Source organism: Camelina sativa, chromosome 14 (genome assembly GCF_000633955.1).
Source record: "Camelina sativa cultivar DH55 chromosome 14, Cs, whole genome shotgun sequence".
NCBI classification, from domain to species: domain Eukaryota; kingdom Viridiplantae; phylum Streptophyta; class Magnoliopsida; order Brassicales; family Brassicaceae; genus Camelina; species Camelina sativa.
Genome location: NC_025698.1, coordinates 9034631 through 9058565, shown reverse-complemented (window position 1 = coordinate 9058565; position 23935 = coordinate 9034631). Strand labels below are relative to the sequence as shown.

General features: G+C 32.8%; 5 protein-coding genes and 1 non-coding gene across 7 annotated transcripts; 4 read left to right on the top strand and 2 right to left on the bottom strand.

The window, feature by feature from the left end:
- On the top strand, nt 4624-5465 carry LOC104740581 (mini zinc finger protein 3). The gene has a single exon (XM_010461226.2). The coding sequence runs from the start codon at nt 4945-4947 to the stop codon at nt 5200-5202; it is 258 nt and encodes an 85-aa protein (XP_010459528.1). The 5' UTR covers nt 4624-4944; the 3' UTR covers nt 5203-5465.
- LOC104740580 (protein transport protein SEC31 homolog A-like) lies at nt 7096-12240 on the bottom strand. The gene is made up of 21 exons (XM_010461224.2): nt 11902-12240; nt 11746-11800; nt 11525-11641; nt 11312-11408; nt 11192-11228; nt 10957-11083; nt 10826-10883; nt 10647-10744; nt 10422-10541; nt 10205-10247; nt 9989-10092; nt 9781-9908; nt 9281-9677; nt 9078-9170; nt 8799-8984; nt 8486-8699; nt 8327-8391; nt 8085-8216; nt 7776-7995; nt 7426-7667; nt 7096-7319 (listed from the first exon to the last, which is right to left on the bottom strand). The coding sequence occupies exons 1-21, from the start codon at nt 12180-12182 to the stop codon at nt 7230-7232; spliced, it is 2904 nt and encodes a 967-aa protein (XP_010459526.1). The 5' UTR covers nt 12183-12240; the 3' UTR covers nt 7096-7229.
- Nucleotides 12559-12639, bottom strand: TRNAL-CAG. Its single transcript has one exon. It is a non-coding gene; the product is annotated as a tRNA-Leu (tRNA).
- Nucleotides 15103-16447, top strand: LOC104740579 (protein PHYTOCHROME KINASE SUBSTRATE 3-like). Its single transcript, XM_010461223.2, has one exon. It carries the CDS (start codon nt 15248-15250, stop codon nt 16391-16393), a length of 1146 nt encoding a protein of 381 aa, XP_010459525.1. The 5' UTR covers nt 15103-15247; the 3' UTR covers nt 16394-16447.
- Nucleotides 18513-20901, top strand: LOC104740578 (NAP1-related protein 2). Of its 2 annotated transcripts, none has more exons than XM_010461222.2 (10): nt 18513-18768; nt 19115-19237; nt 19343-19393; nt 19487-19558; nt 19682-19795; nt 19872-19933; nt 20039-20102; nt 20193-20249; nt 20345-20392; nt 20616-20901. In XM_010461222.2, exons 1-10 carry the CDS (start codon nt 18652-18654, stop codon nt 20652-20654), a joined length of 747 nt encoding a protein of 248 aa, XP_010459524.1. In that variant the 5' UTR covers nt 18513-18651; the 3' UTR covers nt 20655-20901. The 2 variants fall into 2 exon arrangements, with proteins under 2 accessions (XP_010459524.1, XP_010459523.1); XM_010461221.2 differs by having other exon boundaries at nt 20190-20249.
- Nucleotides 22072-23276, top strand: LOC104743387 (protein RKD1-like). The gene is made up of 4 exons (XM_010464476.1): nt 22072-22169; nt 22268-22413; nt 22506-22822; nt 23037-23276. Exons 1-4 carry the CDS (start codon nt 22072-22074, stop codon nt 23274-23276), a joined length of 801 nt encoding a protein of 266 aa, XP_010462778.1.

The following is a 23935-nucleotide window of genomic DNA, read 5'->3' as shown; positions in this document are numbered from 1 at the left end:
CTTTCGTACCAGCTTCCCCTTCAATTTATTTTTATTCGTTTTCATCATTTTCAATTTATTCTTTCTGAATAAACACTTTTCTCTCCATTTACAAGAGAGCCTTCTTGCTTCTTCTTTGATAGCATCTTTCGTCAAGCCAAATCTTCTTCTCCCCATAAATTCATGGACTTTGTTTTGCTTATCTTACCATAATTACATCTTATTATTAACTTGCTGCTGTATTAAGATAAATCCCCCATTATACTGTATGTTGACACCATTTTTGTTTTTGTAAATTAATCAATTTTCTTTATATATACACTATGATGCCCCAATTTTTATGTAAGAGAAATTAAATTCACATGCATATTTATATATATGTAAAGGTTTGGCTGTCCATGTCGGATAATAGGGAATGTTCAAAAGATATCTCAATGTTCTTTGGTGATTCCATTTGATATGGACATTGTGTGAAGAGCAATGCCCAAAAAGCAACACAAGATTGCACCTAGTAAACTATATTTCCATGTACTTATCACACCATTCACCTTATCCAATAAACAGAACACATTCACATATATGTAGATGTGAATGTTAAAAATAGAAAAGGCAAGGAACTTCAAAAAAAAAAAGAGCAAAAATAAAGAAAGAGAGAGAGAGAGAGAGAGAGATATGCTTAGCTTCCCAAGAACAGAGTTCCAAGTGTAAACCTTTATTTGGTTCAAACTTGTCAGAATAGAGTTCTTCTAAAACCAGCCTTTATATATGCTTCCTTCTTACCAATCTTCTCTCCACTCCAAAGGGAAAGAGAGAGAGAGAGACAAAATTATCTCTTCTTCTTTAACCTTTTTCCATTTATATAATCTCTCAAGTTGTACTTTCAGAAACACAATATTGTAGCTGCTAGTATCTAACACATTTACTTCTTCAAAATGGGGTTTCCAGTTCGTCATATAGGAATGGTTCTTCTTCTTGTCATCGCGTTTTCGGTACTTCAAACGGATAAGGTTTCGGGTCTAAGAATATGGGACAGAGGAATGACGCTGCAACTTGAGTTTGTTCATCCTTTGCGTGTTCTTGAAGAGTCTGATGAGTCCTCCTCATCATCAAAGGAAGAAAATATAGATACTAAGCGAGGCTTGGCGCCTTCTCCGATGGTTATGTCTGATCTTAATCAGTCTGTGAAGAGAATGATTGGAAGAGGTTCTGATCCTATACACAACAAATACAACAAATGCTGACATATTATTTTTTTCTAAAAGTAAAAGTTAAGGCTATACTCTGTTTCTGCAGTCTCAGTACTTCTATTTTCTTTCAGTAATCATGTTTTATATAAAAAGGTTAATTTTTGTGTCTCTCAAGTCTCAAGTCTTAATCCTTCATGTGTTTAAGTTTATATTATATTTATATACATTTTTCTTTTGAAACATGTCTTGCGTTATATATTCGTTTGATTTGATGCATTATCATATGAATATACAAGACTTCATTTGTGTGATTCTCTCTGTTTCGGATTGAATTTGTTCGGATTAAACAGATTATTATCACTTTATCAGTATAAACATCAAGCCTAATGAAGTCTTCCGAGAAAAAAACAATCTTCAAGAGTTTTGGTTCTTGAGCCCAAATACAGACAACTCAGAAAACCAACCACGAAAAGTCGTCAAGTGAGCTGGGCTTTATATTTCAAATAAGCCCATTAAGTAATTTGTAGGAGTAGATTGTTTTTTTTGTTCATGTTTAAATCATGAGAAATCTGTACGTTTGTCATAGAGATTTGCTACATTTTAGAAATTTATTTCTAAAACAACACTTATACTAGACGAATTTCAGTTTATCACAGTTATCATATATTGTTGACATATATTTTTTTTTGTTGATGATAAGTAATACACAAACTATGTCGGTTAGATATGGATGCTAAGATGATAATGGCTAAACATTTATGCTGCGAGTCTTAATGTTCATTAATAATTATCCTAGCATAAAAGTTGGTTACCTTCCTCTCCAAATTATTTCCACCATTTCTATCATAGTTTGAATGAAACTGAGAACATGATCATAAAATTTAGCATCCCATATTATCAAAACTATCTAACTTGTTTAATTATGAAGTTTTAAAAACAGTACGACCAAAATGATTGCCAAATTAACTGTTACTTAAAAAGAAGTTAAGTTGATGGAAAAAAGTGGAGTAGATTCAACCCTTCTAACTATAATTCTTTATGTAAGTAATAGTTTGGCAATCATTTGGGCCCTTTTCTCGTGTTGGTTCCTTTTTTTTTCTGTATCTCTGTCTGAGTCTGACATAGTTACCACACACTTTTTGTTTAAATTTATATAATAACTCAAACTCATATTTTATTAGTGCTATGTTTCTAATTTGTTGGTACGTATTAGTGATCATGTGTTTAATTATCAGCAACTGAGTTTGAATCCAGCATATATATAATGAGTATGGAGTATATAATAAATTTCAAATGATTTGGGGTTGTAAGATTTTGGGTTGGCAACTTCACGAGTAGGGCACGGTTGGTGAGAAACAAAGAGTCTTTACACACAAATATTTTAGAACATCCCATTTCTCTATTCCAAAATGTAATAAATGCGGTCTTAACTACTATAGTTGTATACTATTTTTACGACTATATTTTGCTATAACGTGAATGCTTAGTTTTAGTATGTTTAATGTTTTGATCATCATTTTGCAGTGTAATGAATTTAGTTAACACTAATACACTGTATATGTTCATGTTGTTGTTGAAAAAAAAAACTACGTAGTTATTGGAGATGTCAAAAATATAGATCTAGAAGTCAAGAGATTGAACAGGAAGAACTCACCGTGTCTTAATTTTCTACTTGATGAAACAAACATCTTGACACTCTCCCGTGATTTTCGGCTTTTAATTTTCTACTTGATAAAACAAACATCCAAGCATGCATATTTTATTTTTCAATTAAATCATTATGTTTACAAGTTATAGTACTATATAATAATTAAAAATTGGAATTAAGTTGAAACCATTTTGATTTAACCAAAAATAAACTTTGACATAATAAAATGATTAGTAAAAGTCGACATCAGAACTTGTTAATGAGTCTCATATTCTTTTTGTTTGTATGATGCATGACTTTATATTTTTCATTTCTATCTCCAAATTGGATTTTTTTTTCTTTCTTTAGAGATTTGATTTGTTATACTGATACATTTTATAGAAATATACCAAACCGTAGAATCTTCATAATGCCAGAATTCTTAAATTATTAAGCATTGTCGTTGACTCAATATAGTCTACACAAGTTCATAATTTATATACAGAAAACAAAATTCTAGTTTTGATCATTTTTAGGGCATAAGCAATTTATAATCAAATCGCATGGGGCATTGACGTATTGTCTTTTGTGTAGCAACTGGGATCCACATTTGTTGATTCACGTTAATTAATAAGTTATATATGTGTGTTCAACTGGGATAATTTTCATGTGAATTAGCCGGAATTCAAAAAAGAAATATATAATGAGATTATGTCAATCCAGGCGATTTGGGTAAAAAAATATATAATTCGTAGTTCTGAAAACAGATAATCTTACTTTTATTTTTGACTAATTATATATTTTTGCGAAACAGTAAAACGCTAAACTAACATATATACGTGCATGTACGTGAGAGTGAGATGATGTAAAAAAAAAAAAAAAACAACTAATAGTATATGTGTAACAAGCACATCAGTTCTCATATTTTTGTATTACGTGATGACATGACATTGTTTGTAAGATATTGCATTAGCAAATAATCAAATCATATAAATTAGAGGGTTTGCGTTTCTCTTTTTTTTCTTGTTTTTTTAATTAGGGTGTGTTTTTGAAAGTAAAAAAAAAAACTCAAGTATCTCTGAAACAACCCCGAAATCATACTAGCTAATTATTATAAGTCATTTAAATACTAAAACTAGATCGAATTGAAATCCGAACGCAGTGAGTCATCTTTAACCATAAAACAAAACTTTTTATCTACTGATTTTTTTTCCTTTTTTTAGATATTTGATAGATGTTTTTTTTTTGCTGAACTATGTTTGATAGAAGTTCATTATAATAATAAAATAATGTGATTGATAATGCGATTATACTCCAACAATCTGTCAATGTCTATTGCTTGTGGGAGCATGTCCCTTGGAGTGACTCGGATACGCATTTATTTTGTTTGTTCAATTATTTTATTTATTTCATGAGCTATATACTAGTGGCTACCATTTAAAATGGTTTTCTAATAAATTATTTCTCCGATGAACTAAATGATTTAAGCGAAGCAAATGCACGTGAAAACAACGGTACAAATAAGGCTGATTTCTGAGTTTTATGTTTAAAAAAAAAATTGGAATTCTAATTTAAATACTACTCTTATATTAAAACGTAGATTTTACTCGTATATCAAATTTTTATCGTTGAGATAATAGTATACTATTCAAAATTCAATTTCAAAATCTTCAAAGATTTCAAAAATATATCACTCCATTCGAACCTTCAAAAGAAAATGGTTTACATATATATATATATATATATATATATATAGTAGATATCTAGATCACTAGCAATCCTATCTTACATTCTGCATCATTTGTTATATTGTTGTACTTCTTACGAAACCTATTTTTACCCTTATAAACCTAATTATTCCGAAGTCTTTGTCTTTACCAAATATAGATAAATTTCACTTCACAATGACTTTTGTTTTTTAAGCGACTTTTCTCAAATGCTTCGGCAAATCCGTCTACAGTGCAGAGATATAGTCAACACTCAACAACCCTATTTATATGACAAGGGATACAAAGGCATCTACAAGTACCCTTTTACTTCGTATCCAAATTAAAAGAGTCTTTTTGATAATTTCTCCCACAAAACAAGGTCACCTAGAGAAGAAGAAAAAAAAAGAATCTTAGGGTTTTGGGAGATCAGTTTCCAAGGAAGATGAAGAAGAGGCAAGTGGTGGTTAAACAGAGAAAAAGCTCTTACACTACGACCTCTTCTTCAAGCAACATCCGTTACGTTGAGTGCCAGAAGAATCACGCAGCTAATATCGGCGGCTACGCAGTTGACGGTTGCCGGGAGTTTATGGCAAGCGGCGGTGATGATGCTTTGACGTGTGCTGCTTGTGGCTGTCACCGGAATTTTCACCGGAGAGAGGTTGAGACGGAGGTTGTTTGTGAGTATTCTCCTCCGACTTAATGCAAGCAACTAATTAACGAAGATAGCAAAAAAGAAGAAAGGAAAACCAAGAGAGGTATTGATTATTTTTAATTTAAAAAAAAAAACAAAGAAAAAGGAATCTGCTTGTATTTGATCTATTGATTTATATTAGAGTTTGTATTCATGTATGTATATGGTTATCAGTGTATATTCAAATACTTACATTAACGCCGATCTATATGATTATTGATTCGTCAATCTTGATGTGATTGAGTGTTATATACTTCATTTATATGTGTGCCTATATTTGTCTAATTTAAGAATACATGTTAAAGATTTGCGTTTTTTTTTTTCTTTTTTTTCTTTCGGATCTTGCTTTTGTTTCTAATAACTGAAAACATGTTAAAGACGATGTTTAAGATGTTAAGTAGTCTATTTTAGAATACATCGAGCCGTAGATAATTTTGGGGACGGATTCTGAAGACGTACGTAAAGTAAACCATTAACCTCCCAAAACTTAAACTAATTATAATTATCACATTTTGAATATTATAGTTTATATTTGTATCATTGTATTTTATGCTAATATATTAAGGATATATATGTATGCATGTAGATAATAAATATTTCTTATCTGAAGGAGAGGAATCCTTAAGAGCACTTGCGTTGAAAGAGATGAATCCTTAGGAACACTGGCTATCTCTTTCAATGGTTATTCACTTATTCTTAAGAATTAATATATTTGGATGTATATCTATATCGCACATGTACAGTACGAAGCATATGGTCAATGACAGCAACAGAAAACGGGGATGTACAGACTTTATAAATTGATACTTAAAGAATAAGCAACCTAAAGCTTTGGTCTTATATATACTTTTACTCTATTGAACTTTTTCATAGTTACTTAGCTAGATACGATCGAGAGTTGTTTTCTTGTTGATGTTTAACTGTTAATTATTTTTTCTTTTCTTTTACTAACGTTACATTTAAAAAAAAAAAGGATATTAGTAAATGAATTAGTATACAAGTACTAAATCATATGTTCTTTCCCTTTGTCTCTTTCTCTTGAATATTCGGCCCACCGCTATACTGATACATACAAAAGATTCCGATTAAATATTTTTGTTTAAGATAAAGGTTCAAGTAAAATTATATAATATTGATCCATTGAACTTAAACTTAATGTCATTCCCTGTCAAACAATTTGGAGATCGTTTACAATGTTTATACTAAGAATATTATAAATCGAGTTCATAAACATATTAAAAATTAATAAAGCCTTAGGTCATGTGTCAAATACTCAAATGCATCACTTACTTAAAATAATTAACAGACGCTCTAGTCATTATCTTTCTTTTTCTGTTGCAAGAAAAGATCATGATGAAGGTTTTTTTTTGTTTGTTATGTTTATGTTAAAAGTAATTTAATTTAAAACACAACGGCCCACAATTCAAATCATGTTATCAAATCGTTTAGGTTCATGTTTTTCAATTCGCTCGTTTGAAGCCATTAAAGATTAAATATATATCACAAAGCAATACAATACCACCAAAAACATATTCGCTACTTTTGCTCTCAGCTAAGTGGCCACTCGAATTTGTTGGAAAAGACCACTGTAGTCTTTTTATTACAGTAATTTAAATTTTTAATATACCTTTTGGAGCATACACATTGTGATTTCGTGATTCTCTGGACATTTATTTTACCATATATGTATGTTAGTAACTAAAGTAGGCCAATAACTAAAAACAGAGTTGGGGCATATTTGAACCTTCTGCATAACGAAACGTTTAAGAACTGTATTCGAACCCACGCCAACCTTTGTCTTATGAACTCAGGCTTCCTACGTTGCTTGCTTGGCTCTAAAGTTTTCTAAAGCAAATGCTGATTGTCTCGAGGATCCAAAATCGGAGAGAAAAAAACGAGATCTCTATGTAAATAGAATTAATGATTAATTTTATAACTGATTTGGTTATAAGTTTATTTCTCGCAAGGTCAAAGCACTAAGTACATATAACCTAGCTACTACTAAGTTTATACCCCGGACAGATAATATAAACATTTCACTGCGCATTTTGTCTTCCCTTGATCATTTGCTTTAGTGTTGGAAGACAAAAGTTGCACTCTTCCCATTCGGTGTTTGTCATACACACCTGTTCAACAACAACAACAAATAACAAACCAAACTCTTATTGATACAACAGTTATAAATACGGCAGAATGCAGATTACCAAAGATTCACAGTACACCACTTTTTACCTGTATCTGTAAAGCTGCACCGAAATCATGTTTGTCTAAAGCTTGACAGAGATGAGCGAGTTTTTCAGCAGCGTTCTTTGAGATGTCCCCATTATTTAGTTTCACAAACAGAGTTCCTAATTTCCTTGAGTTATTTTCTATCTCACGCTTCTTGGTAGGATTAGCTCGTGAATTACCTCCTAATGGTTCATATATCTCTCTAAACAGCCTTGTCAATGTAGCCACAATAGACTTCTGGTGGGCTGGATCGTATCATAACAATATCACGAAGAAAACAATTTTGATCTTAGTAAAACTTTTATAGAATAAATAAACCACATCCAATGACTGATGTTTTACAGTGTATATACCTGGTACATTGGAAGTATCTGCGGTCTCAACGGTTGGTGGTGGTGGTGGAGCTACTACAGGTGCTGGTTCAGCTGCTACCTGCTGTGTTGGAGTCATAGGTCTCATTGGTGGAGCAACAGTTTGTGGAATCTGAGCGTTAAGATGTGGACCAACTTGTGAAGGGATGGGTTGATATGAGCCAGGAACAGGTGGAACATTGTATGTTGGGTTCGTGGATCGCTGGAGACAGAGGTCTTACGGTTAGTCAAAAAGCTAACATGTGGAGACAAATAAACTAAAGAAAATGGAGATGGAAGTGAATCACATACAGGAAAATAAGAAAAATCCATGGTATGCTGCTGATATTGGTCCGCGTTGTTTAGTTCTCGAGGAGGATTCAAAGGAACAAAAGTAGTTTTTGATGGCTGAGCATTGCTTATTGGAGCTGGAGGAAAATATTTCTGCAGGAAAAAAAAACATAGTAATTAAGGTTTGGACCATGAAAGTGATACATATAAGCAAAAACCAAGTAGATAGCAAAGTATGTTTTGTTCCAAGTCAAACAGAAGACCTTTTGATATGGCTTGGAGATTTCAGGCGCCTGAGTGTTTTCTAATGCAGACGGGTTACTAATTTCTGCAAGAAACAATATCAAACACTTTAGCTAATTTCATAATGATAAGTCTCTCTTCTAAAGCAGATTAATCAAAATGTGTAGATGAATACAGACCAGGTTCTGCGTACAGAGCAATCCGATTCCGCAAGATTGAAAGGTCGGATGAGGAATCACCAGAGTCAAGAAATTTCAAGAACTTTATCGCGGTTGCAAGAAGTCCTTGACTGGCCAAAATCTCAGCATAACTCTCAAAGAGTCTGCGTAGAGACGCGCTGAATCTCGTGTTTCCAGTTGCCAAAGTAAGGACAAGCGTCTTCTCCATAATATCCTATTTTAAGGAAACAGATGTAAGAAGAAAGAAAAAAGGTATGAACAGAGAAGTTCAAAATTCAATATTTGTGTAAATTATATATAATTCAATTCGCACTTGAACACGCTCAGCATAAGATTTTCCAGCACTTTCGTTTTCAAGGCTCATTGACCAAATGTCTACTGTTTTATCGACATTCCCTGCACAAATGTAACATAGAGTTGCAGCCAAAGTAAAACCAGTAGCCATCAATTTTGAGGCTAGAGCATCACAGAGGCTTGTCCATTCATCTCCTTCTGCAAACTGTTTTATCAATATGAAAACCAAAATTCCATTAGAGGTAGTTAGTAACATCAAAACGTCTGGGAGGAAACATTTTAATTTCATATAGCTTACAGTGCAGATAAGAGCAAGAGTTTCTTTCCAAGATGTAGGTGGTCTTGTATTCACAAGGGTCATTAGATCCTTTTTCATCATTGCAGAAACAACCTGAAACAAATATACATGATAGTTGTCCTATTTTGCAAACCAACAAGAATATAAGATGACACTCACCAACATATCAAGAAAAGTTGAAAGCATGTAAATATATAGAATACCTTCATGTAAGGTGCATTGCTCATCTTCAGATACTTATCAAGGGTACTCTCCCACAATGTTGTACCACCAACATGAGCAATAACTAAAGCATCAGCCATCTTATTTGCAGAAAAACACTGAGCCACTGCTTTCTTGTAATCTCCCACAATCAATGAACGTTGGATGGCATCATCAACTGTTGGATCAGAGATTCCTTCTTCTTCTTCTTCTGGCATTTGTTGTTGAGTTTGTTCTACGTTTTCAGAAGAAGATGTAGCATGAGGCTCACTAACAGTTTGATCCGTTTCCTCAGACGATGAACTAAAGCCTAGATGGGTACGCAACTCCGACTTTGCGGTTCCATCCTCGCCAAGCATGATTTTTAGCAAGCCCCATGTTTCCTTCTCCTCCTCGGAACTGCATAAACAATGTATTGAAACATAACGGAAACTTATGAGTTTCTGTTTACTTATCTAAGGATGAAGTGATAAGTTTCAGTTACAGCAAGACATAGACTAACTTGGTCTCTTCTGTTTTCTTCTCACACAAACCCCTAAGTGAACTCTTCTCTCCATTTTCTATTGCAGCTTCAAATCTAGAAATTCGATTCACCAAACTTTGTTCTGTGGCCAGGCTATGCATAATAACCTGCACATGACATAAGAGTCAATGAACTGAAGAAAAAAATCGGGTAAAACAGAATAATACAATGTTCTCTGTAAACTCACCTCAGATGCATCATGAAGATTTTTGTTAAATGAAACTAGCTTTCCTCCAAATCCAAAAGAAGCACCAACCTGTCGTTTCCACCATTTTGGTGCTGTTAAAGAAGCTGCATTGAGAAGATGGAATAAGAAATGATGTTGGTTCCGATGCTCTCAATTAAGCAAATGATGCATAGAATCAACATATTGTTCAGCAAGACGGATCATGAAGGACATTACCAGTATCTAGATTGGTCACCTCAGTATCATAGCTGCTGCAACACTACATAGATACATACTGTCATAAGTTTATTTTCATTATATAATTAGGAAACATAAGGTGTAGTGTTATAATAATTAAAAACCATGGATTCATAGGATAAGTATTTGTATAGGTCATATATATTATTCAGACTGATAAATTTCAAACACCAAAGCAAAATTGGAAAGAGAATACCTCAAGGTTATAGATGCCAATTTTCCCATCAACTGAAGATGCTGATATAACTCCAGGTATCTTTGGATACCAATGAACATCAAAATTGCAATTGCCACCAATAGGTAACTCAGCCACAATCTGACATAAATGGACAAAAGATTCAATTAATTCAGATAAAGTAGGTAGATAACTAAGGTATGCAAGCTAACATCGAAGCTATATCAAATTTAATTGTGTCTTCACCTGTCCTGTCTTTGTGTTCCAGCAAATAGTTCGGTTGTCTTTCGCACAAGTAAGTAGATACAAACTGTCACTTGGACACCACTCCATTGCAATCACACCTGTTGAATAACCACATGTATCACCACTATGTTCCAACAGTAATGATAACAACAATTCTATGGTAAAGGAGATGGAGATACCTCTTTGATGGCCAACAAATGTGCGAACAGGTGACTGTAGATACCTTATGTCCAAAAGCTGATAGGAAACACCTTTAGATACAAATCTAATAGCCAAAATTTTGATTTAACTTGAACAAACAAATGATTACCTTAAGATTTGTTGAACTGTCTTCATCTGATGCGACCATGATCTGATTAAAATTATCAGGGTCCCATTGCAAAACTGAGCACCGAGTTGGACCTTTAAATCTGTCCATTGATCCGAAATTTTTGAAGCTGTTGATTGGATAATGGGCCATATCATCAGGTTCTGATATAAGTAGAAGATCACAAAGGGCTTCTGAGATATAAAATTTAAAATAAACCAAGATCTCAAATACTTACTCTGTTATAACCTTCTTGTTGTTCACATCCCATATCACTAAGGAAAAAACAAAAGATCAATTTTTAGCATCAACCTATCATAGAAGGAAGAATAAATAAAGAGAACTTTGATATTCTCACCAGTAGTCCCATTATATGAGGTAGATGCTAAAACATGTTGAAACTCTCTGTTCCACGATACCGAAGAGATTTCCTCTTGCATAGAAGAACCAGTACCCTTTTCAATATCAACACACGTAAAAAAGTGCAGTGGATCATGAGTCTATCATATATAGCATGCAATGGTTATGATAAGATAGAGCAAGAACCTGAGCTATATGTATGGTTGCGTACCCTTAGATAATGAGAAGGCTCTGAAGGATTTGCTAAATCCCAAACGCAAACTGTACCATCATCAGCCCCGGAAGCAAGTTTATTTGGGGACTTGACATTAAATTCAAGACCACGAACCTTATTACAATACAAATGTACACATGTCTTGGAATTAAGAAAAAGATAAAAACATGAATTTATGAGAGATTGAGAGAAGAAAAAAAGAGATACAACAAACTCACATGTCCTTGGTGTTTTGAAAGATGTCTAACATGCTCAATTTCACAAGACTCAGAACTAAATCAACAGATACATCTAATCAGTATCAATTCTAAACAAGGCTAATAGATAGAGTTAAACTTAGGGATAAGAAAAGAAAAAAAAAAAAAAAGAATCACCGATTTGAATTCCATAAACCGATATTTCCATCGACGAGTCCACCGGCTATGAGACCATAACTTCCCCAAGCGAGTCGAGTAAACCGTTCAGAGCTTGAGCAGTGACCTACAAGTTTTAGATCACGATCGTTGGACCTAAAATCAAGTTCGAAGATCTCCAGATTGGCGGATGAACTAAACGACAGATCTACTGCTCCGGCCATGGTTCCGGTTGCCATAAACGGAGCTTCCGGTGAAAAGGCTACGAAAGCAGATCTATCAACCTTATTTATGCAATCCATTGTAACAGTAACAAGAAATCAACGATTTGGTAGAGAGAACACAAAAAGAGACTTTGAATTGGGGTTTTCGAATGTTGCAAGACAAAATTTATAGTGGGGCTTATATAGTAAACGCGTAAGGGTATTCTCGTAATGTTCTCCCTTTGTGTTCCGTTATCTCTACCATTAAGAACACGACACGTCGCTTTTTTTTTTTATGTCTCAATTATGTCCAAATTTTTGAGGCCTTGTCTCAATACAACAATAAAATTAAAAAATTCGGAATAAGATCGTGTTTGTAAGGCCCAGTGGATCGTTTAGGGCCTCTAGGCCTTATACGCTATTAGACATGTGCTTTTAAAAAAATATTGAATAAGTAAAATCAATCGACTAAATATGTCAAGAGTGGGATTTGAACCCACGCCCTTTCGGACCAGTACCTGAAACTGGCGCCTTAGACCAACTCGGCCATCTTGACTTCTGTATCTCATAATCTACTTAAGTTTCTATATACCAAATAGCTGTTTGTTTTCTAGATACCCCTTCGACCGCATTTAAGTTCTTCGCTGAACAAACAAATCCAAGAGACCAAGACTATATGGTGTACTTGTTGTAACAACCAGAACCATGCATATTGCGTTTTCAGAACTAAAACATTTTGATCCACATATGTAACTTTGATGAAAAAATGGAGAATCCCAAAAATGTTAATATATTTGGAGTTTTATTATTCTAAAAAGGACAATAATTATGATACTGAAAAGATATTTGACGTTGCCACTGCCAAACTTTCCAGCATACGTCAAGGCAACTTATACTTGAATGTGTGATGCATATTTGTTGCAATGCAAAATCTTACTAATATTCAAAACCAATCTTTCAACCTATTTATTACGGAACAATTGGCATAACAATAAATACCCAAGCAGCTTTAATTCTCTCTCCTCTTTGTTCTACTTCCACATATATGTACCACTTGTCCTAACATTGTCCACATCTTATTTAATTTTTATCGTGGATAAATCCAAGATAATATATAATTCCATATAACGAAATTAATTATTTGATGATTGTGATAATTCGAATCATTCTTCGATCGAAGACAAGGAAGCTAGAAGAAACTGTATAGTAGTGCTGAAAGGTCAAACTCGTAATGCTCATTTTGGCTTCATCTACTATTCCTGTAACCATCTTGGAATAACATGGTGATGACTACAGTCTACAAGTGAAATGAATAGTAAATCTCTTATATAGTAAAACCGAAGTACTATAGACTATATAATTTTAATAAATTGGTTATAAATAGTTTATAGATTAATTGGTTACAAATTAAATAGTAGATGCAAATTTAATTTATTTCCGAAAATCATAAAGAGAATATTCTAAATAATCATTTGATATCATCTAACTTACCATATTAATTTATATTATTAAATTATTCATCCATATTAAAATCTTTTGATATCTAACTTAACATATTAATTTGTTAATTATCATTATATTTCACCTCTCATTTTTATATATAAGTATATTTTGTGAAACAAATAAATTATCTATTATTTATTATAATTAAAAAATAGTTTTATTTCCGGATATACTATAATTTAAATTTTTCAAAACAAGTATAAATTGTTAAATCTATAAAATATTCAAGCTTTAGTAATATTATTCTTTAAAAATAATATCTATTTAATTAAAATTTTTACTGAGTAACGGATCAAAATTTGAATATTTTAATTCAATTTCATATTTTTTGTTGAATTTTATAGTCTTATATAATATAATAAATTTTAAATAATTTATTTTAAAATCCTTTTAAAATATTGAAACTTGATATAAAAGTTAGAAACTATAAACACTCTAAATTGATTTGTTATTTATAGCCATTTCAATAATATGTCACTATAATATGAAAGAACTTCAAGAAACCAAGTATATTAAAACAAAAATTATAACAATATATTAAATTACTCATAATATAATAACTCGCTTTTTAAAAACCAAATTTACAAAATTATGTATTATAATGACAATCAACTCATGATGTTGAATATACATTGTTGAAATAATTTCACATACATAAACTAATACAACATATTAAAATTTTATTTTAAAATATAAAATATACAAATTTTTTTATAAAATAGAATTTAATCAGTGTTATAGCACGAGTACTTATCTAGAATCATTAACAATATAAAACTTACAAAATATGTGTTTTTTTTCACACCATCATATTTAACATATGATTTTATTGCATAATGTTTTATCCAATTTTTTTTTAAAACAATCACATAAATTATATTATATTTTATATAAAAATTATAATATAAATAAAATGAATTTCAATATGTGGTTTAGCACGGATCTTAATCTAGTATCGTAGAAAAGGTAATTAAGTAGCAGAAAACTTTGAGAGGAAAAAAATTTCTACTGTAAATATTCATGACTACGTAAAAGAATTATTATTTGTAACCGAGAGAGAAAATAATATAAAATGTTAAGAATAAATTATTGCAATTAGTATTAAATTATTAACGTTTGTTTTGGGAATAATCAAATAACTAATATTTTATAGCTTAAACCTAAAATACAATATCTAAGCCGTTTTTCATTTTTCAGCCAATATATATGTTCGTAGCATTAAACAACCTAAATTATTTATATAAATTTTAATATGAACAGCTAACTCCTACTTTAATCAAACGAAAATATTTGTTTATACGATAATTCGCTGAATCAGAAAAAAACCTGATCTAAAATACCTTTACAGCTTTACTCACTTTTTATTTCAAAACTCTTGTTTGTCGAGAGAGTAAACAACATAAATTTATCTTTATTTAAAATCAACTTATCATGACTTGGCACCATTTCCTCCGCTAATATTATTTTTCTCTATATAATAGTGAAATTCATCCTAATAAACACCAACCATCATTCAGAAAATTTTCTCTCCGCAAATCTCCCATCATTTCTATAGCTTTCTTCTTCTTGTCATTTCCCTTAAATCCTTTTTGTTGGATCTTTTGTTTTTTTACCACTTCATAAAGTAGTCACTAAACAACATACATACACACACAATAGAGATGGATGCTGAAAAGAAGAGTGCCCATTTTCGCCAAATCTCAACTTATAAACCACAACTACTTGTCCTTTCCTCGATCAAAGAACACTCTTCTTCAAAAATCTCAGACAAACCCAATATCAAAGCTTCCGTTGCTGATGTTGACGCGGAGATTGGTGTTTTTGGTGCAGAAAAGTACTTCAGCATGAAGCTAGATCATGTTGATTCCATGATGGATATCACCAAGCAGCACAAAAAGGAAAACACACAGGATCATCCCCATCCTGATCCTCATCCTCATCCTCAACTGACGAAAACGACGTCATCTAGATCAAGAACAAGCCGACATGGGACTCCAAGTGTAAGATCTGAGTCAAGTTACAACAGTCAAACCTTTCTCATGAGGATTAGCAACAACAATGACAATAAGCAACGGAAAACAAACGAGACAAGCATCTCTTTTGGTGGGTTTAGATGTTACGGTCCCTGTTCCGGGGTCAAAACCGTTAATAAGGACCAAAACATCTCCGTTAAAGGTAGAAATTCCGACCGAGATTTCGTAGCTTACGACGCAAGAAAGCATAACGACAAACCTAGACTCCGTTTTGAAGCCAAGAAAATGGATTATCACGAGCCAGCGAAGATTCCATTACCTATTCAAAGGACAGATATCGCCATGAACCTCGAGAGAAAGCTCTCTCTGCTTACATGGGATGCAATACCAAACCAGCTTTCTACCAAGAACAACCATCACAACAATGGTAATAACTCTTCGATGGGCAGCAACACGCAAGAGGAAGAGACAGCAAGTGTAGCGAGTTCAGATTTGTTCGAGATTGAAAACATAACGAGCAGTGTCTATGAGCCGAGTGAGGCTAGCATTGGATGGAGTGTGGTGACGGGAAGTATGGCAGATCAATCGGTGATTTCGGATTTCGATATGGTGAAGAGGGTCACGAGAAGTGGTCCGGTGGTTAAAACCAAACCGGTGATTGCTGACAAAGTCCGGTCGGGTGGGTTTTTGTCGGGTTGTAAGAGTCACAAAGCTGTTTCGGTTGTTGATAGTGTTAGAAAACTGAAAGAAGCTGCCAAGGTTGATCATCATGAGATGTCTCATCAGAAGAAGTATAAAACTGAGATCAGGATTCAAGACTTGAGCTTTCTTTAATGATTAATGTTTTTGTGTGTGTGTTTTAACTAGTTTTCGAATGTTTTTTTGTAATATATATTCGTTTGTATGCTAAAGATTTTGATTTCTTGTTTTTTTTTTTTTTTTTTTTTTAAATTATTACTGACAGTACAGANATAATGGTTTAAAGAGAAAAATTCGACGGACAAACAAAAAAAAAGTGTGAAATTTGTGAGTATTATGGACCTCTACTCAGAAAACCAAATTAACCACAATAAAACAAATTAATTTCACCTCAGTTTTTGTAGTCTTCGACCACCGTACAAATTATTACATAATTAGGTTACTATATATCTCGCTCTTTGGAGTACGATTTTAACTGTTGATTTCTATTATACCATATTTGTAACTTTTGAGAAATCGTTATGATATACCTATATAATGTATATCATTCTGCACCACATGCGTCACCATATCACATGATTCACATCAACGGACGTTATGCATTAATTGGAACGGATTATATAATAACACATCGTAATTATATAGATACCTCCCGTGAGGACGACCCTACAAATTATGCATGTGGATCATAAGAAACGATGATAACTTGACGTCGAGACAAGAAAATAACAATTAGTCTGTATGAGACTATACAAAATTGGCATTAATATCGGATATTTGTTTTTAGCCATGCAATTGCAAACTTAGGGTTGGATTCTGATAGTAGTAAATGCGAAGGGAATGATCTGAAATTGGGACCATTTCAATAACTCGAAACGAGCTAATTTGTTAAAATAATGAATAAAAAGAGACTAAGAGTATGGGCACTGGATACAAAACATGAAATAAACTGGACCGCACTAGATTTATTGACACATATACATAAATAAAGTTGTTTTATATACTGGTAAACATATCTTACGAGTTATCCGCATATATTAAGATGTTTCATTACTTCTTTTGTGGAACACATTAAGATGTTACTATATGAAAATCTTAACAAATTCCTGTCCCACATAGTCAATTGTTTGCATGGTTCAAAAGCTACTACATTAGCGAATGTAATTAAAGTAGATATTTTAAAAATAAAAAGAATGTAGATTTTGTTTTATAGGGAGGTTACACACAGTTTCTTTATACGTAACATTGTTATGTTTATCCAGATTGTAAGTCATAATCTGATGGTTCGACTCGACGACAGACTAGCGAAATTAATATACTACCATATAGTTTAAAGTTCGTGAAAGCTGAAAATTTTGTCTACATTGATATTTATATATATATTAAATTAAAGTATAGTGGTACCACCCTATATGAAGAATGTTTTCAACAATATTGATTAGTTTGTGACCACCTTACCCAATTCCATCTATACTATTAAATAGGAAAAAGAAGTATACCTATTATTATGTTTTTTCTGATATATATATACACATAAATACCCAACCAGAGCCAAACTACTCCAATAAATCGACCGTTGAATATGAATATTGTGACACCTATTTATTCATAAATTTGATCCTTTTAAACATATAGAAATGGAGTAGTTAAAATCATAAAGTTCCTTTACAAGAAAATACATTTTATTGTTGACAAAAAAAGAAAATACATTTTATTTGAGACTCAAAAGGTTTATTACACAGTGCCATGTTTATTGTGCAAGAATTATATTATTTCACTAGCCCGTAAAAGCTATTTGGAAAGCCCATTTTGAGCCCAAATATATTGATTAGTTTGTACACTATTATTAACTTGTTGACACACCATAATTTGCAAATTAATGATTCGTATTATTTTTGTGATATGAAAATTAGGTGTGATCCACACAAATTTTTATTGGTAGGTAGATTAGATTAGTTAGTTATTAGTTTATTACCAAACCATCATTACTTTTTTTTTTGTGTGTTGTCAACACTTGATTTTTTCTTTAATCATAACATCACATCATTTTAACTGGATATAAGTGTTGTCAATTAGTTAGTTAATAACCATCAACATTTGTTGATTTGTAAAAGGGACTAAGGGTGGGTAGACTTTTATAATAAGTAAAATCAATTAAAAACCTAAAAACAAAATTAACGTATGAAAAGACAGAAATACCCTTATTCGGCTAACGTGACGTAATAAATAATCTAATTGGTCAACAAAACCCCCCCCCCAAAACCCTAAATCAGTTTTGCCCAACTTCTCTCATCACATCACGATCGAGTTTTTAGGGTTTTAGCTGTTGCGCTCTGTGAAGGCAGAGAAGAGTGAGGAATTCGAATTGCTCTGCGTCAATCTGGGTTGAAAAAATGGTGGCGGATAAGAGCAAAAAGGCGAAAACCGAAGAAGAGAACGTCGAGCAAATCGATACAGAGCTTGTCCTCTCAATTGAAAAGCTTCAAGAGATCCAAGACGACCTCGAGAAGGTAAATCACAATTTCTTGTAAAACAATTTTTTTTAACAATCCCCATGATTAATTTGATTTGGTTGATGAGAATTGATCTGGGTTTGGATTCTCTCGATTTGAATTTTCTATTGGACAATTTATGAGATAAAGATTGTATCTTTGTACTTGTGTTGTTGTTGTCTTTGGAATGATTTGGAATGATAATGTGGTCGTGTTCACATAGGTTATTTATTATATGATAGTCTTTGAGAAATTGACTTATCCAATATCTGTAGAGAAGTCAAGAAAACTGTTTTGAGTAAAGTTTAATTGTGTTTTGAGTCCTCTCCTATCTCAATCAGCTCTCTTGTTTTGGTTGTATTAGATTAACGAAAAGGCTAGTGATGAAGTGTTGGAAGTGGAGCAGAAGTATAATGTGATAAGGAAACCTGTTTATGACAAGCGTAACGAGATTATCAAATCCATCCCTGATTTCTGGTTAACTGCTGTAAGTTTTATCATTCTCTGTTCTGTTTTTTTTTTTTTTTTCCAATTCAGAGTTCAAAGCAATCTCTTCTCTTGTTGGAATTATAAGGACTTGCTTTTGTTGTAGTTCTTGAGTCACCCTGCTCTAGGTGAACTTTTGACAGAAGAAGACCAAAAGGTTTGTGTTTCCCTTATGAATTTCGGTTGATAGATTCACATTGGTTTTATTCTTGTCTTCGTATGATTTGATTTTTCTTTTTCTTTTGAACAGATATTCAAATATCTTAGCTCTCTGGATGTTGAGGATGCTAAAGATGTGAAATCCGGATACTCGATCACTTTTGTAAGTTTCTTTTTAGTCCAGATGTTTGTTCTTTATCATATTTTGATATTGTCTCTGACTGTTCTAAGAAAGCTAAGTTTTTAGTTACTTAGTTTACTGATTGTGTCAAATTGTCAAATGCAGTACTTCAATCCCAATCCATTTTTTGAGGATGGAAAACTAACAAAGACTTTTACCTTCCTCGAAGAAGGGACAACAAAAGTTACAGCCACCCCTATCAAATGGAAAGAGGGCAAAGTAAGTGGATATTTATTGCATAAACTAAGTCTATTTCTTATGATTATTCCTGTAACTATATTTCTCAACAATTAAGGGCTTGTCAAATGGAGTGAATCACGAGAAGAATGGAAACAAACGTGCATTACCTGAAGAGAGGTATAAATCCATCTCCCCCATCCCTTATTAAGTGAATTTTCACCCGTCATAGATCCAAGTTAAAACTCTTGCCTTTCTAATTTAGCAATTACATGTCTTTTTCAGCTTCTTTACCTGGTTTAATGATGCTCAACACAAGGAGGACGTTGAGATTGAGATGCATGACGAGGTATTGATCCTATATTGTTTTTTTACTCTTTTTTGTAAGAGTAACCCCATGTCTAGCCCAACTTGAACTCAGAAATTCATCTTGTAGCAGGTTGCCGATATCATCAAGGAAGATTTGTGGCCCAACCCTCTCACCTACTTTAACAATGTAAGCTATATTTACTATTTCATTATCCAATCTTGACTTTGTTTAGAGATCACAAGTTGCTTGAAGATTTTAATAAATTGTATGTAACTGTGTAGGAGGCTGATGAAGAGGACTTTGATGGAGACGATGATGGAGATGAAGAGGTAAAAAGCTTCATCTAAATTTCGTTTGCTTGGTTGATTTTTCTGCTTAAAATGTGCCGCATCTATGATATGCTAATGTGCATGATCAGATGAAAGATTAGATAGAGATATCCTAAGACAGAACAATTTTGTGTTATTGTTAATGTCTGAAACCATTTCAATCGTGGAGATTCCATTGTGAGTTTTACCTGATATGTTTTTAAAAAATCATATCTATCTTCAGGGGAAAGAAGGTGATTCTGATGAAGATGATGAGGAATGATGGGAAGGTTGCCCAGAAACCACATTTGCTTACATGTCTTCTCTATAACAGAATGTGTAAAGTTTTGTGTGTTGAGAGGTTTTTAATTTAAAGCAAAATGGATTATGACGACAACAGATAAGCTTTTATATTTTACCATAATAGTTACATCTTGTTGTCTGAAACCGTATTCAGCCTTTTGTTGCAGTACCTTGCTTAAATGGTTTTTGAGTCTTACATTCTGAGTAGAGAATTTGTGTGTTCATCATGTTCAAATCTGGAGTCTTTTATTGTTTGGTCTGAAGGTGAATTTAAAGTGCCTGCCTAATGATGATTTACTAACTACTGTGAGCCCTTGTCTTTCAAATCAATTGAGCAAAGCAAGATATTGTTCTTTAGATTTCTATATAGCCTATAAAAATGCTCAGCTTTGTGGGTAGTTCTAGTTCTAAAGAATAAAATAAGAGTCGCTAAAGACTCCATGTTTAAGGTCTACTAGCCTATCCTACCTATGCAGCTATGCCTAAGCTTAAGGGTGTCTAAACCGGTTAAACACGGTCCAAACTGGCAGAAAACAATGTTGACAACATAAAGACAGTAAATTTTTTGTTTTTACCTGATTCACTAAAACATGGTATTTAGTAAAATTTCTCTCTAAATAACCTACAGTTTTCACATTTCTTAAGTGGCCATTTACTACAAGAATCACCTGAAAAGAATTGATTACTCGCAGCCATTATCTGAAATTAATTTAAACCGTTATCTTTTTGTTGGAAATGTATTACTCTATAAATTTCTTAGCCGTTTCTCTTAAAGCCTTAACTATAACTATTTTTATTTTTTGGTTTTACTATTATCTATAATTGTACTTCAAAAAAAAAAAAAAAACTATAACTACAACAATTGTTCGTGAACACTTAAAATATTGATTGGCAGTTTGGCACACCATACGTTACACTAAGGAAAAAGTGTAATTACATGAGTTCATCAAGATACTACTTCACAAATGAACAAATAACTACGATTGGCTTTTATCGATCTATAATATATATCATTTCTGAAAGCGTGTGAACATAATATCGTTATACAACTTTGACATAATAATATCGTTATACAAGGTAAGCATACACAATTCTAAAGTTTTGGTGGAAATTGACGGGTATAGATTTTCTGCAAGAGAAGGCTAGTATCAACTATTCCTAAAAAAACGTACCTCTTATCAGCATTAATTACCATTATCATTACTAATATCTCTCTCGTAACTCCAAATTTTACAGGGCTATCAATTAGCCGTCAATACCCACTTTCTTGTACAGTTTATACTATTATATAACTTCACTTCTATATCTTCTCTTTTCGTATATAGTATATATATACACCTCTCTCTCTCTCTCTCTCTCTCTCCCGTTGATTAGTGATCACAAACCACTTAATGATGATGAACTCGTTTTGCAAATTGGAGTATGATCAAGTATTTGGCAAAGAAGATCACTCATTTTCATTTCTAAACCACTCATCACTTTACTCTCATCAAAGGTAAATTTAATTGACTCATCATGCATGCCTGTTTTTAAAAGTATTTCTAGCTAGTAGTTCTTGATCCATGTTTTAATTGTTGTGTGTTCTTAATGCAGCGAGTTAGCGAATCTTTTCTTGGGCTTAGAAGATGACTTTCCTCCTTCTGCCTCAAGCTTTCTGGCTTTACCTGATTGTCTTCCTTCTGCCTCAAGCTTTCTGGCTTTACCTGATCTTGATCCTATCTCCATCGTATCTCTTGACGGTATGCATATATCAGTACATGTTGCACTTAATTATGTTTTTGTTCTCATGGATTTTATGTGTGCACTTCTCATTCTTGTCGTTCTGTTTAAGCAGATTTACTTAGTGTGTACGGTTCTGTTTCATGGACCGAAGAAGAGTGGATGCTCGATCTTGATTTGGAGAAAAAGAGTGAAACCATCTCCACCAAGAAGAGGAGATGCAGAGAAGAATGTGTTTCTAGCTGTTCTGATTCGAAGACATTGTCGAAAGAAATCATCTCATTGTACTTCTACATGCCCATAACTCAAGCGGCTAAAGAACTTAACATTGGTTTAACTCTTTTGAAGAAGAGATGTCGCGAATTGGGTATTCAACGCTGGCCTCATCGTAAGCTCATGAGCCTACTAAAACTCATTAGTAATGTCAAGGTATAATAAACAACTATTACATATAATATAACTATTATAACATGTGAAATTCCTCTATTGTATCATCAGAAAATCTTCGAGTGACTTTTTTTTTGTTTCAGACTTTTTATTAAAGAAAAATAATTGTTTTGAAATTGAAATACACAATTTAAAAAGCCTTAATGTGATGGTCTTTCAGTGATTTTTGATGTGACTATTTTTATAATTGTAACAGGAGCTGCAGAAGATGGAAGGGGAAGAAAACGAAGACAAGCTAAGAAACGCTTTGGAAAAGCTCGAGAAGGAGAAGGAAACGATTGAGAAGTTGCCAGATTTGAAGTTTGAGGATAAGACAAAGAGATTAAGACAAGCTTGTTTCAAGGCTAACCATAAGAGGAAGAGAAGACATGGCATTTCCATGTCCATCACATCATCATTTTCTTCTTCCTCTGTTTCGGGTTTGAGTGATAGTTGATGTAGGATGATCGTCGACGAAGAGATGAAGACATGAAGTAATTCTTATGTTTGTGTGTTGTGTAACGTGTAGTACTGTAGTGTTTTGGACTAATTGCAAAACGATTTTGACTCGTTATTACTAAAGTAGTAGCATATGTGTACTACACTAGTTAGCTCTTCAATCACGAATATGTTAGATTAAAAATTCACATTATAAATTGCTTCTAAACATGTAATAAGTATAATAAAATTCACCTTTAAGGAAAAGGAATTTATCAAAATCAATAAAGGAAGAAGAGCTAATATGGAAATCGTAATGGACTTATGTAAATTTTCTTCTTTTAAAAAGATAATAAATGGAAATTGTAATGGACTTAACAAAAACAAATAGAAAATGTTATCTCAAAAATCCCAAAAAAAAAATAGGAACCCACAAAGGTCTCTGCTATAAATATATGAGTTCGTGAAGTGACCTTGGTGCAGTGGCAGAAGGTAAGTCCTTAATGCACAAGGCACCATCACACCAGGGATCGAGTCCCGGCTCCTACGAATGTAGGAATTTGGCTAATGGGCCGGCCCGTTGTGGCCCATAATGCAGAAATGTTGAAAAAAAAAAAAAAAATATATGAGTTCATTCACCCTAAACCCTTACATCATCGATTCAATTTCTTCTTTGGG

Excerpts from the sequence above, each read along its gene's own strand:
- LOC104740581 (XM_010461226.2), top strand. The coding sequence starts at position 4,945 with ATGAAGAAGAGGCAAGTGGTGGTTAAACAGAGAAAAAGCTCTTACACT.
- LOC104740580 (XM_010461224.2), bottom strand. The coding sequence starts at position 12,182 with ATGGATTGCATAAATAAGGTTGATAGATCTGCTTTCGTAGCCTTTTCA. Across the intron at positions 11,084-11,191 it reads AACAAGAAGGTTATAACAGA|CTTCAAAAATTTCGGATCAA; the intron begins GTAAGTATTTGA and ends TCCAATCAACAG. Across the intron at positions 10,248-10,421 it reads TTGGCATCTATAACCTTGAG|TGTTGCAGCAGCTATGATAC; the intron begins GTATTCTCTTTC and ends GTATCTATGTAG.
- LOC104740579 (XM_010461223.2), top strand. The coding sequence starts at position 15,248 with ATGGATGCTGAAAAGAAGAGTGCCCATTTTCGCCAAATCTCAACTTAT.
- LOC104740578 (XM_010461221.2), top strand. The coding sequence starts at position 18,652 with ATGGTGGCGGATAAGAGCAAAAAGGCGAAAACCGAAGAAGAGAACGTC. Across the intron at positions 19,394-19,486 it reads TGACAGAAGAAGACCAAAAG|ATATTCAAATATCTTAGCTC; the intron begins GTTTGTGTTTCC and ends TCTTTTGAACAG. Across the intron at positions 20,250-20,344 it reads CTCTCACCTACTTTAACAAT|GAGGCTGATGAAGAGGACTT; the intron begins GTAAGCTATATT and ends GTAACTGTGTAG.
- LOC104743387 (XM_010464476.1), top strand. The coding sequence starts at position 22,072 with ATGAACTCGTTTTGCAAATTGGAGTATGATCAAGTATTTGGCAAAGAA. Across the intron at positions 22,170-22,267 it reads TCACTTTACTCTCATCAAAG|CGAGTTAGCGAATCTTTTCT; the intron begins GTAAATTTAATT and ends TTCTTAATGCAG. Across the intron at positions 22,823-23,036 it reads AACTCATTAGTAATGTCAAG|GAGCTGCAGAAGATGGAAGG; the intron begins GTATAATAAACA and ends TAATTGTAACAG.